Raw genomic sequence first — 13,507 nt, forward strand, 5'->3', positions numbered from 1 at the left:
ATTCCAGAGTCAAGGGGCATGTAGTTCCCACCGACATAACAGCATTTGCTGGCTTATAACGGTTTGAAACATTTGCTGGCTTATAACGGTTTGAAACATTTGCTGGCTTATACCGGTTTGAAACTTTTGCTGGCTTATACCGGTTTATTATTTATAAACTACATTTTATCAGTAGGCTACCGAGTCTGAAAACGGAAGATATGCGCGGCTCGAGCTTGCCTCGTTGAAATCCACGTTACTGCAGGTTAATAGCGTTCTGTTCAGCACGTCTCCACACACAACAAGCGTTTTGACATGTACACGTCACCATGCCTGGGAACCACCGCCCCTCATTGCTCAAAAGAATGATAAGAGGCTTTGACCTCAATGAGAAACACTCATTGGAGTTCCGTGGAATGTCACCTCTGCTAGCCCAAACGTGCGCACTCATAGGCTAGGCTACTTAATTTAACAAGCAAAAACACATTGTCATTGAGAAATTCTGTTTATTTGGATATTTGAGCAAGTAATCAACACCACCACTTTTCGTGTCATGCCCGTTGTCAAATGTTTAGCCACACTCGCATACATAATATCAGCTATTTCGGCTACAGTTGCAGAATAGGTCTCTTTCACACAAAATATCTAACTGCTTTCAACCGCAAGGGCCAAATCAACACAGTAATACATACAGCCCACAACAATTCAATCATGTCGATATGCTGCTTAACTTGCCTGCTACCACACAGTTCCGAAATAGAAATCCAATCGCACTTAAATTGAATGTAGAAGCATCAAACAGGCCTACTACGACTGTCATATGACATGATTATGCATGCCTTCTAATTCAATACGACCCACCGGCACACCTCTGGTTGATATTTGCCATATCTCCATTGGGAAGCAGTAGAAAATCCGCTGCAAAGAATTGGTGTTAGTTTCAGTCGACCAGCCGTAAACTACGCCATCAGTGGAGTTCTTAGATAGATGCTCATTGTGATGGTATAATGCTGCTTAGATGTCCAGCATTGCAACAATGCTCTGGTGCTAAAGCAGCAAGAACGCGCTATAACCTATACTTATTGACGTTTTTTCGTTCGCAATATAGGCGCCGCGGCATTCCTCCCTCTGTCCCAAGCGCGCCGTAGATTTATAGGAAGGGTTAAGAGAGTGCGGTATGCAGCAAAATGTAGGTAAAAAAAAGCTTTTCCGTGCGGGAGCAGAACGCAGACCGGGGTCTATGGCACTCGACTCGGACTCTGATTTGCCACTAGGCTATGTGACTCCGCGCGGGGAGGAGATGGCAAGAAAGAAGTTGCGTTCAGTTGCCGCCCGGGTTCGCGTGGTTACTATGCAAATTGCAGCGATTGCGGAAATGAACAAGGGGGGACTCACTGAATCGATTGCAACTTCTGCACAAAGTCTATCAAACCAAGCTGAGACAATTTTGCCAGGTTTGGACCTTAGTCAAATATGAAGGAGTGAAGAAAGGCTCCCTGACATTGTTTATTTTTGGGGATTAATACAACTAGAACTGTTTTCCGTTGCGCTTTATTATACTTAATAGATTCAGTGTAAAATACTCACACCGGAAGCAAGTTGTACTTTTTTCACTTCGTCGCAACAGTCTAAAGTTGCTCACGTATATTCACTTTATACATTGCAATGGTACGTGCAAATATACATCTTACCCTCTATTTTTACACTGAGAAGTAATGGACATGTGCATAAACGTGGTGTGTACGGACTATACACAGGTTAAATGTAGGCTAAGAAGTCTTCTGCTTTTGTAAACGGATTTGATAAGAGTCCGTGTCAGACTGGTCTGTGTTGCCAGCTATGTATGCAAATGCTGATAATGCAAATAAACTTGGCATTAGGACAAAACAGAAGGGCATTGCACTCCCAGTGTTGCCGTCTGCTAGGCCATTCTAGCGACCAGAGTGAGAGATACATTGTTTCGTTATGTGGTAACAAGTTGTTCTGCAGAGTAAACGAGCGATAAATGCATACCGAGAAATTCTGGTGATATGGATTTGTCCAATAAAATGGATGCTGGATTCCAAATCCTAGAGTTTAGTCCAATCAGAGGACGGAGCTCTGGCGTCGCACTTGACGGCATGGATACGGTGATGCTGGAAAAATGCCGTTAGCAGGTTAGCCTATTCTCAATAGAGGTTCTATGCGCTGCAACATGAGAATATACAGTAGCCTAATAGACATCTCCTGAACCTATTGTGTCCGTTCAAGCACACGAGGTAGTGAAAGGTAGTAACCCTTTTCCTTACGCCGCACGGTTATTGTGGCGTAATGGTGTGTGGCTTGTATTTGCTTCAAGGTATTTATTAACATGAATTACTTGAGCAACACACGATCTATAGTCCATATAGTGAATCAACACTTCAGTGAGGTATAACGGTTGTGTAATATCGCTTTCGGGCTGGTGTGAGGGCTTTCAGTAAATGCAAGCAGCCTTTCCCTACTTATATTATTAGTATATTATGCTGTAATAGCAATATATAATAACCGTTGCAAGTGCACCTTTGGCGTTGTTGGTATGTTAATGCTCCCTTAGACCGTGAACAGGCATGCATTTGGTTGCGGAGTCTCGCTGTCTTGGTGCAGGTGTGTGTGGAGAGTGTTCTGACGCATCAGAGACCACACTCGCCACTTGTGGCCGCTTCCCTGGTGATTTTCTAGAGGGCGCACAAATGACTTCTCCCTCTGGACGGAAGTTGTTCACTAATAACAAATTCGGACAGCGCACACAGAAACAGAGTACATTCATGACACACACACACACGCACGCACGCACGCACGCACGCACACGCACACACACACACACGCACACGCACACGCACACACACACACACACACACACACACACACACACACACACACACACACACACACACAGTTGATCCACGGGCTGCTCGAATTTTTGTCAGGACAATCTCATATTTTGGAGAAAAATCCGTCAAAATTCTTCGTCACACCAAATGTCGGATGCCTTTACTGTAGGCTACTTAGTATTTGTCTTACTTTTGTTTAAAACACGCTGTAAATGGGCCTCTAAAATGCGAGTATTGCTTTGTTGACATTATTTCGATGAAGGGCAGGTGAAGCAGACAATAGGCTACAGATGCCAAGGCGTTTGGGTTAGTATGGAACTTTAGGAGTATTATGGAATGTTGGTCAGTCTTTTGATATAAGCTCTATACCCAAGTTATTACGCATGCTTTACGCACGTTGTGTTCACTATTGCCAAGTAAACAATTGTTTGTTTGATGCTTTAATTGTGTTTCATTACAATTTATTATTTTGTATAGATGGTTATGATTGAAACTTAATGAAATAAAATTAAAGCATCAAGTGTTCTTTAATTAATGCGTGGAGTTACGCGATGCTTTGGTTTCGGATAATATACATAGCTTCGCTGTGGATAGGAGAAGATCTTACTCATGCTTACATAATGGCATGTGAGTTAGGAAAATGAGTGGTAGCCTAATCTTATCTCTCATATGGCTCTCTCTCGTTTATATTATATAATTGTGTATGTATGGGGATTTTGTTATGTAAAGTTTAATGCACTTTATTGAATGGTTGGGGTCTGCACTCGATGTGCACCCCTCTGTGCACCCCTCTGTGCACCCCTCTGTGCACCCCTCTGATTAAATGTGTTGTGCAAGTTCTTGCAAATAGACATAAATTGGCCAAGCAGACATTGATTTGCATGTAATGTAGCATATGTCAGTTACAATCAGCCAATACTATTAATAGATTAATAGCCTAGTAACATATTAATAGACTATTAATGTCAATGATGACCAATAATTCTAATTAGGCTATAACTTGTTGTAAATGTCGATAGTTGGAATATGGAATACAGTAAAGCCTACTTAGTCCGACGAATGTTAAAGTTTAGCATTTGCTCAAAAGGGGCGGTATATCTCCTATCGACTGTGTGGTGATCCCTCGAGCTCTCTCCTCCCAGCTATACACCGTCTCGTTTGCTTTAAAGATCATATAAGAGCATTTATTTAGCAGTGTTGGTGTTGCAGTCTTACGCGATCCCTGCTCTTCCTGATTTAAATGAATAGGTTCGCATTGTTTGCATCAGTTTGAAAAGCCATATCATGGCTAAGAGGCTCAACTAGGCAGTTTATAATTTGAACATTTTAAATAGGCTATGTAGACGATATATTACTGTCCCGCATGTTCATTGCAGGCTACATTGCAGGCTATGTAGGCATATAGGCAACATTACTCTCCCGCATGTTCATTGCAGACTATGGAGGCATATAGGCTACATTACTGTTCCGTATGTTCATTGCATTGACGTTGGTCTCAGTAGCCTACTTCCTTAAAAGCGTCGATACTTTGGGAGCTATGTTGAGAGGTGAGCACAAGAGTTTGTCCTCCGCACACAGTGGACAAAAGTGAATTGTAGCTGTATGGAACTCTGTGCATGCTGTTATAGCTACTCTCCGCGGTTAAAAGATTAACAACGTGCTCAACACTCAACCTTATATAAATGTAGATCGGGTGCTGAATCCTCGTATGTAATCCAAAGAACAAAATCCTCCTCTCCGCCATATACAGGACAGACGAAAAACGGATTCAATTTATCGTCTCCTGTTTAAGATTATTTTCTAAACGGAAACCATCTGTCGGGCTTCAGCAATAAGCAATTGTTTGGGTGTTCAGAGGCATTACTAGATTACATTAGCTACCGCACCCTTCTCGTTCGTAAATCCGACAGACTCATGCCAGAGTTTGCTCCACGGTGAAGCAAGCCGCACCACATGCCTTCAATGCTTTCGGTTTTTGCAACCTTTCAGTGGAGTGAATGAGAGATCTCTTACCGAGTCCAGAAGAACGAGCGTCTGACAATCAGATTTTTCTGTAACGGTATTAATACGATATATCAAGATTTGCACCGTTCGAAGATCCCTTATTTTTTCCTCTTTCCTGTGATTTTTAACCTCCGCTACAGCCAGTCTGCGTTGGGACTTTTCTTGTGTTGTTTAATATGCCTCTGGTGAAAGTTATGAGTTCTCCAACAAAGGGACTGCTCTACGGCTTTTACTGCACTGTACGGTAGATGAATGCGGAGAGTGGAAGCGTTGTAACTCGAGGCGGGGTTAAAGTTCAGCTCTATGCAGCGGTGAAGCGTTCGTTGCAGTTCGCAGAGTTGGAAATGTGAAAGCAAGAAGCAGGCTTTATTTTTCTCTCTCCCTTCTCTCTGTCTCTCCTTTTTTCCCTTTTCACACACACGGACACAGCCACCACGCATACACGAGCAAACACGGACACACACTCACACACATAAACACGCAGACCCGTCACAGCAACCAAAACACACACACATACACTCACACACACACGCATACATACACCCTCCAAATCCAAGATTAGATACAACAGACATGTATTCTCCACTATGCCTAACACAGGTAAGTGAGCCTTTCATCTGTCTCTAACCATTTGTATTGCATTCATGCTTTCTTCCTCAGGGACAGGGTGATATGGGCTAACGTTGCTCAAGGCATGTAACTTTGTGTGCAGTAGATTCAGCATTCCTGGTTTGTCAGAGCCGTCTGAACTAACTACCACATGGCGGATGGCGCCTACCTCCTACATATATGCACACACGTATATGCATGTCTATTTTAGTTAATACTATACATTGACCATCTCGATGTCAAGCGCGCTTTAACTTGGGCTACTTTTTGTATCCAGCGTTTCAATCCAAAAATGATGGTGGCCTCTCCTATAAGTTACATGTGCACCTTGTTGTCGGCGCGTCTATCCACATATTTGATATGAATGAATGCACACAATGTTTTAACATGGGGTACATCATTTTCCAAAGCTTCCCCCGGTCCGCTTCCAGGTCTCTGCACTTTGGATGTTTAACATCCATGCCTGTTGTCACTTTGTAGCGATTACTCCTTTGAACACAATATTTAAAATACTGCAATTTGCTTGGTCTAAATTGCATCCAAAAATGATCCAAATGAAAACTGTTTCACAGTATCGAGTCCCCGCCACTCTCTGGCATTAAACTTTGCCACTCTCTGGCATTAAACTTTGCCACTCTCTGGCATTAAACTTTGCCACTCTCTGGCATTAAACTTTGCCACTCTCTGGCATTAAACTTTGCGGTGTGCCATGTGCACGGGGAAAACACAAGTTGGGACATTACACTTTTCAAATAGGCTACTAGGCTACTATTATATTCGATTTTTATGGATAGTATTGTTTTTATTTGCGCACTATGAGTGACATGTACTATGCACTTCCTCAATAACTTCGATTATATTTAAGAATTATTCAACAACTTTCTGTGCTCTAAGATAGTTGTCTTTTCTTGGACTTGAATGATTGTTGTTCGAGTTTGATACCCGAAATATGGTGGTTTGTAGGCCTGACCTAAAGTTAGTCAAGGTGGGAACGCTAGTGGAATAGCTTGCTTAATGATCATTTGCATATCCGTAAATGTCGTTAATGTTTAAAAGCATCATCGGCCTGTCGTTCCTAAAAAAAATCTAAATATTATTTTAGCAAATGTATCTTAATACAGTTATGGGTTTGTTTAAGATGCATAGATATTCTCAGTACGAGTAGCCTGGGGTAAATGTAAGATCTCCAGGAGGAAAGTTGCAGCTGCGTGTCAGGAAGGCACTGAAAAGATCTATCTATATTCCATACATTATGTTAGGGGTTTGTTGAGGTGACAGAACAGAGGACCCATATACAAATGTGAATTAACAGCGAAAAAGCGCACTTATTAACTGTAACTATAATTGTTCACATATTACAATGTTATAACAACATCTATTTTTTCCCTTTTTTTCCTCGGTTATTGGAGGGCAGAAACTGAATTGTAGTTGTGAAAATTCGGATGGATTTTTGTGTGTGTGTGGAATAGTTTTCATTGCCTAGAGCTGCATAAGGCCACAGTATGATTGATTTTTGAAATTGATTTCATATTGACCACCAATAGGCCTATCTATTGGCCTTGTCTCAAGTCAGTTGTACTTCAGTTTTGATCATATTTCCCTAAGTTGATTTCATGTTTTCATACATGTACTTATCATTATTATTTTGGGATATAGCCTACCTCTTTTCAAACATTTTTTAAAACTATGACCACACAAATGTATGTAAATGACAAGTACCTGACTCTTAATAGCAATGATGGGTTCTGGTCCTGGACTTGCCAACCGTTACAATGGAAGAAGACCTGTTCAGAACCATTAGTGCTAATTTACCTCTAGTGCCAAGCATTACTGATAAGTCCTGAATATGTATCTATTAATATTTAATACGGTTGTACAGTGCATATACAACAAGACATAAGAAGACTGAAACATGATACTAGTTGATGGACACTAACTTGAGAAGGGACATCTGGAGAAATTTCTCGCTTGAGTATGTAAAATATTTATTCATCCTAATTTTGCCTGAATCTGTTTTATTTCTTAAAACATGACTAGGGTAATTCACATGTACTACAATTCATCTCAGCTGTATAAAACAGAATCTGTACTAATTGGCTAATTTTAAGTATTGACAGTTGAATGATATATTGCAAAGACGCTGTATGTAATAAAATCATCATATTTGGGCAAAAAATACTTATAATCAAAGTCTTTCAATTGATTTTATATATATTTGGCATATCTGGCAAGTTTTATTTGTGGGTCGAATCGTATACAAGACATGCAGGCCTAAAGCACTTCCACATTTTTTGTTCACTGCAAAGCATGAAATATTATACCTAGAACTGAACATTGCCATTCTTTGTGCATTTGTAGAAAAACTATTGATAATTGCCAGAATTTGTCATTGCGTTCTGCCTTCGAGGCACATGGTAGTGTTTGTGTCTAGACGTGGAGAAGATGTAGAGATTGAAACAGTTGTGCACGTTGCATGGCTTTGGAAAAACATGCCCCTTACGGCCTACACGAGGGTGTTCGAAGATTTACCTTTGTGTAATTGCTCCAATTGATTAGCGAGGCGTCTGCTCTGTTTGAGTCTGTTTACTGTTGTGGGCATGGAGAGGAGAAAGTAAGCTCATCGACACACTCCCATAAGTACCTCTGTGTTGTGGCGTGGGTGTCAGTAGGAGGGGATTACCATCATTGCTATTTTAAATGACAGTTATTCATGAGCTGTTGTTACAGGCCTGTTATTTGGAAACAGGTGAACAGAAATAAAACAAACTTCACAGCTGGAAGTTCAACTTAATATTTTCTACTGACACACTTTTATCAGTAAATATACACTACTCTAGTAGTGGAAATGCAGCAGATTATATATATTGAAATGAGGCCTATACATGAAGTGGTTGAGGCACCTGTGCATGTGTTTTATTTACGTACAAAAGCAGCAGAAATGCAGAATGTAGACTATGTAGGTATTGTTCAAATGGCCCGGAGACAGGGGAACGGTATATTTTAATACAGAAAACACAGATAACAATGCTCATATCAGCCATGAAGAATTTATATTTCATAGCACATTGGCTGAAGTTACTTCAGTTGGAAATGCCATTTACTGGTTTTTAAAACAATACCATTTTCATGCCTATGAGACAAGGGAGTGTGAGTCCTTTTGAAATTCGATGAAAAGGATGGTGTCATGCCATCCCAGTCAGAGGTACAGTATTTCCACAAAAGTTCTTTAATCTATGAATAGTTGAGTACATTTTGCACTGACTCAAATTAAGATCCTACATCTGTAGTTGAGCACGCTTTGTACTGGCTGAAATTAAGCTCTTTACATCTGTAGTTGAGCACACTTTGCACTGGCTCAAATTAAGATCTTACATCTGTAGTTAAGCCCACTTTGCACTGGCTCAAATTAAGATCTTACATCTGTAGTTGAGCACACTTTGCACTGGCTCAAATTAAAATCTGACAGCTGTAGTTGAGCACACTTTGCACTGGCTCAAATTAAGATCTTACATCTGTAGTTGAGCACACTTTGCACTGGCTCAAATTAAGATCTTACATCTGTAGTTGAGCACACTTTGCACTGGCTCAAATTAAGAACTTACATCTGTAGTTGAGCACACTTTGCACTGGCTCAAATTAAGATCAGACATCTGTAGTTGAGCACACTTTGCCCTGGCTCAAACTAAGATCTTACATCTGTAGTTGAGCACACTTTGCACTGGCTCAAATTAAGATCAGACATCTGTGGTTGAGCACACTTTTCAATGGCTCAAATTAAGATCTTACATCTGTAGTTGAGCACACTTTGCACTGGCTCAAATTGAGATAAGACATATGTGGTTGAGCACACTTTGCACTGGCTCAAATTAAGATCTGACATCTCTAGTTGAGCACACTTTGCACTGGCTCAAATTAAGATCTGACATCTCTGGTTGAGCACACTTTGCACTGGCTCAAATTAAGATCTGACATCTGTAGTTGAGCACACTTTGCACTGGCTCAAATTAAGATCTGACATCTGTAGTTGAGCACACTTTGCACTGGCTCAAATTAAGATCTGACAGCTGTAGTTGAGCACACTTTGCACTGGCTCAAATTAAGATCTTACATCTGTAGTTGAGCACACTTTGCACTGGCTCAAATTAAGATCTTACATCTGTAGTTGAGCACACTTTGCACTGGCTCAAATTAAGATCTTACATCTGTAGTTGAGCACACTTTGCACTGGCTCAAATTAAGAACTTACATCTGTAGTTGAGCACACTTTGCACTGGCTCAAATTAAGATCAGACATCTGTAGTTGAGCACACTTTGCCCTGGCTCAAACTAAGATCTTACATCTGTAGTTGAGCACACTTTGCACTGGCTCAAATTAAGATCAGACATCTGTGGTTGAGCACACTTTGCACTGGCTCAAATGAAGCTCTTACATCTGTAGTTGAGCACACTTTTCAATGGCTCAAATTAAGATCTTACATCTGTAGTTGAGCACACTTTGCACTTGCTCAAATTGAGATAAGACATATGTGGTTGAGCACACTTTGCACTGGCTCAAATTAAGATCTGACATCTCTGGTTGAGCACACTTTGCACTGGCTCAAATTAAGATCTGACATCCCTGGTTGAGCACACTTTGCACTGGCTCAAATTAAGATCTGACATCTGTAGTTGAGCACACTTTGCACTGGCTCAAATTAAGATCTGACATCTGTAGTTGAGCACACTTTGCACTGGCTCAAATGAAGCTCTTACATCTGCAGTTGAGCACACTTTGCACTGGCTCAAATTAAGATCTTACATCTGTAGTTGAGCACACTTTGCACTGGCTCAAATTAAGATCTTACATCTGTGGTTGAGTACACTTTGCACTGGCTCAAATTAAGATCTTACATCTGTGGTTGAGTACACTTTGCACTGTCTGGGGTGGTAAAATGGCCTGAGGTGAAGCCTACTCCAGACCACTCACAACTTCACTAACCTCTACTGAGTGTATTTGGGAAATTAAAATACGTCTCTGATGGAGTGGTGATTTCGCATTGTTTAAAAAAAAAAACATTTGTTTGAATTTGATTGGTGCATTTTAAAATGTACTGTTAGACCCGTGCCTAGTCTAGTTTGCCCCCCATAAAACCCACAGCATACTCACTGTACATATGCATGTAAACACTCACCTAGAAGAGAAGCATATCTGCTCCGTTGCTTATAGCGTGATCTAGTGTGGCATGCTGGTACAAAATTGAAACGGAGTATTTGGAATTGGTACACTTATAAGTTTGAGTTAGAACGGTGTATCCGTATGTCAAATCAAATCAAATGTATTTATATAGCCCTTGTTAGATCAGCTGACATCGCAAAGTGCTGTACGGAGGGGATTTGTTTTATATAACGGGAAAGATTTCAAGTTCCAGTGCTCTTTTATTTTCTCATTCGGCAATGAACGCTTTTAGTATATAATAAGGATTTCTACAAAGGAGTTTAGTTACATTTCGTCTCTTTGGTAGCTCAGCTGTGTTTATTTTTTTAATCTAAAATGTCCTTGTAGTAAAGTGGGACCAGGCTAACATTGTGTCGTTAATGATCGTTTGTTCAATAGACTTAATGTTAGTGGTCATTCATCTATTATTACAATTTCTTTGTACCTCAAAAATATTCTGGTGTGAGTTTGCAGACGCGAGACTATATTAAATATGAGATAGTAGTTTTAAGAGGTTGTTTCCTGGTTGCGTTGTGCTGCATCGTTCTGGCCTAGTGTCGTGCTGTAACATTTACATGGCCTGTATTAGGTTGTGAGGCCAGCTTTTGAGAGGGAGCATATTGTCCAGTGTGTTACTGTGCTAGTAGCAGGTGTAACGGACTGATCCACAACATGCCATCCATCTATCCACATTCTTCCTCTAATAGATGTGCAGGCAGCTCTCCCTGCTAATAACCCACATAATGTACCAGTCTTTCTGAGCGAAACGTTTCTGCCTGTACATCTCTGTGTGTGTGTGTGTGCGCGCGCGCATGTATATATGTTTGCATGGCGAACAGTTAAAAATAGACATTCAGCTTTCCCGCTTGGCTGTTGCTTTTTCTATCACCTCTCTGGCAGACACCCACAGAACCACATTCTTGCCAGAGAGCCAAGACACGGCCGTATTTCACACTGCTCCCTCTTTGTCCGTACCGTCCAGAGAAACTCCTCCGTTAGCCCGTTCTCCGTGTGTTAATGAAACGGGCCCACATGCAAAAAATGACGTAAATACTCATAAATACAAACGTGGCAGACTTTGCATATTATTCTGAAATGGAAAATGTTAGTTTTCTAAAAAGTAATTTTTGGAATGATATTCTATCAAAGAGAAGTAGTGCATGTTCTTTATTGCGTTCCTTCATTGCCGAGTATTTCGGATACAAGTCAATTAGTGTTTACTCAATGTATATCTGATTTCACAAGATTAATTGCAATGATTATTGTTGCTCTGCCTTTTATTCGATTACATAAACAAAATGTTTCACTATGAATGTATGTTACCACCAAATCATTAACTATTTTCACCTGTGGTCCTCTCTTTCACAGGATGAGTTCCATCCTTTCATCGAAGCTCTGCTGCCCCACGTGCGAGCGTTTGCCTACACATGGTTCAACTTGCAGGCCCGCAAGAGAAAGTACTTCAAGAAGCATGAGAAGCGCATGTCTAAGGAAGAGGAGCGCGCGGTAAAGGACGAGCTGCTCAGCGAGAAGCCTGAGGTCAAGCAGAAGTGGGCATCACGCCTCTTGGCCAAGCTCCGCAAGGACATCCGGCCAGAGTTCCGGGAGGATTTTGTGCTCACGGTCACCGGGAAGAAGCCCCCGTGCTGCGTGCTGTCCAACCCCGACCAGAAGGGTAAGATGAGGAGGATCGACTGCCTGCGTCAGGCCGACAAAGTCTGGAGGTTGGATCTGGTCATGGTCATTTTATTCAAAGGTATTCCCCTCGAAAGTACTGATGGCGAAAGGCTGGTAAAGTCCCCACAGTGCTCGAACCCAGGGCTGTGTGTGCAGCCTCATCACATTGGAGTTTCTGTGAAGGAGCTTGACCTCTACTTGGCCTACTTTGTTCATGCAGGTAAGTCCCTCTTTTGTTTCTCAACTCTCTAAACAAGTCAACATTTGTTAAAAATTGGAGTTGCATAAATGTTGGCCTCACTCCATATGATCATAGGAAATGGAACATGTGATAAAGTTGTACTGTTAATCGAAAAGAAAAACACTTGGATGGGGTTAACTGCTCAAATGGACCTTATCAGAGAGCGCAGGCCAATGTAATGTACGTAGTTGGCTTCACTCTTTCAAGGAACAATCACAGGCCACTCATTAAGTAAAAGCACCCGACCAAAACAAATTCCTTGTATTGAAGCACGTTGATTCACCTTGTCCTCACCAAACCCAACAACAGTGCACCGCACAGCACCGCACCGCACCGCACCGCACAGCACCGCACCGCACCACACAGCACCGCACAGCACCGCACAGCACCGCACCGCACAGCACCGCACAGCACCGCACCGCACAGCACCGCACAGCACCGCACCGCACCGCACAGCACCGCACCACACAGCACCGCACAGCACCGCACAGCACCGCACCACACAGCACCGCACAGCACCGCACAGCACCGCACAGCACAGCACCGCACAGCACCGCACCGCACCGCACCGCACAGCACCGCACCGCACAGCACCGCACAGCACCGACCCCTCTCAGGATGCAGACACAAATGTTATCTGTAGCAGACAACCATCATTTCATCACAGCAGTAGTCTGGGAAAAGCAGGACAAATCTGCCAAACGCCTCACACTGCCCTGTCTCTTTTGCTGTTTCCAACGGGCCAGAAGTTGGTACTGTGTGACGACAGTCAGCTGCCTCAAAACACACTCTCTCCATCACGATTACTCAGCACAAGCAAATGAACTATTTGGTACATATAAAAACTTCAACATGCCATCAGCCTTATATTTGATTTCTCTCCTGTTAATAATTATTGTATTCAAAGGCTTTCTATTCAAAGGCTTTTAAAGAGTGTGAAATACTAATTAA

General features: G+C 41.9%; 1 protein-coding gene across 1 annotated transcript in view; it reads left to right on the forward strand.

The window, feature by feature from the left end:
* The window catches only part of LOC118400673 (nuclear factor 1 A-type-like), a 70,414-nt gene extending 57,847 nt beyond the window's left edge, over window positions 1–12,567 (forward strand). The window contains exon 2 of the mRNA XM_035797684.2: window positions 12,007–12,567. Within this exon, the coding sequence (XP_035653577.1) occupies window positions 12,007–12,567 (561 nt within the window). The remainder of the gene's footprint in view (window positions 1–12,006) is intronic.
* Window positions 12,568–13,507: the final 940 nt, after the last annotated feature.

Source organism: Oncorhynchus keta, chromosome 22, assembly GCF_023373465.1.
Source record: "Oncorhynchus keta strain PuntledgeMale-10-30-2019 chromosome 22, Oket_V2, whole genome shotgun sequence".
NCBI lineage: Eukaryota > Metazoa > Chordata > Actinopteri > Salmoniformes > Salmonidae > Oncorhynchus > Oncorhynchus keta.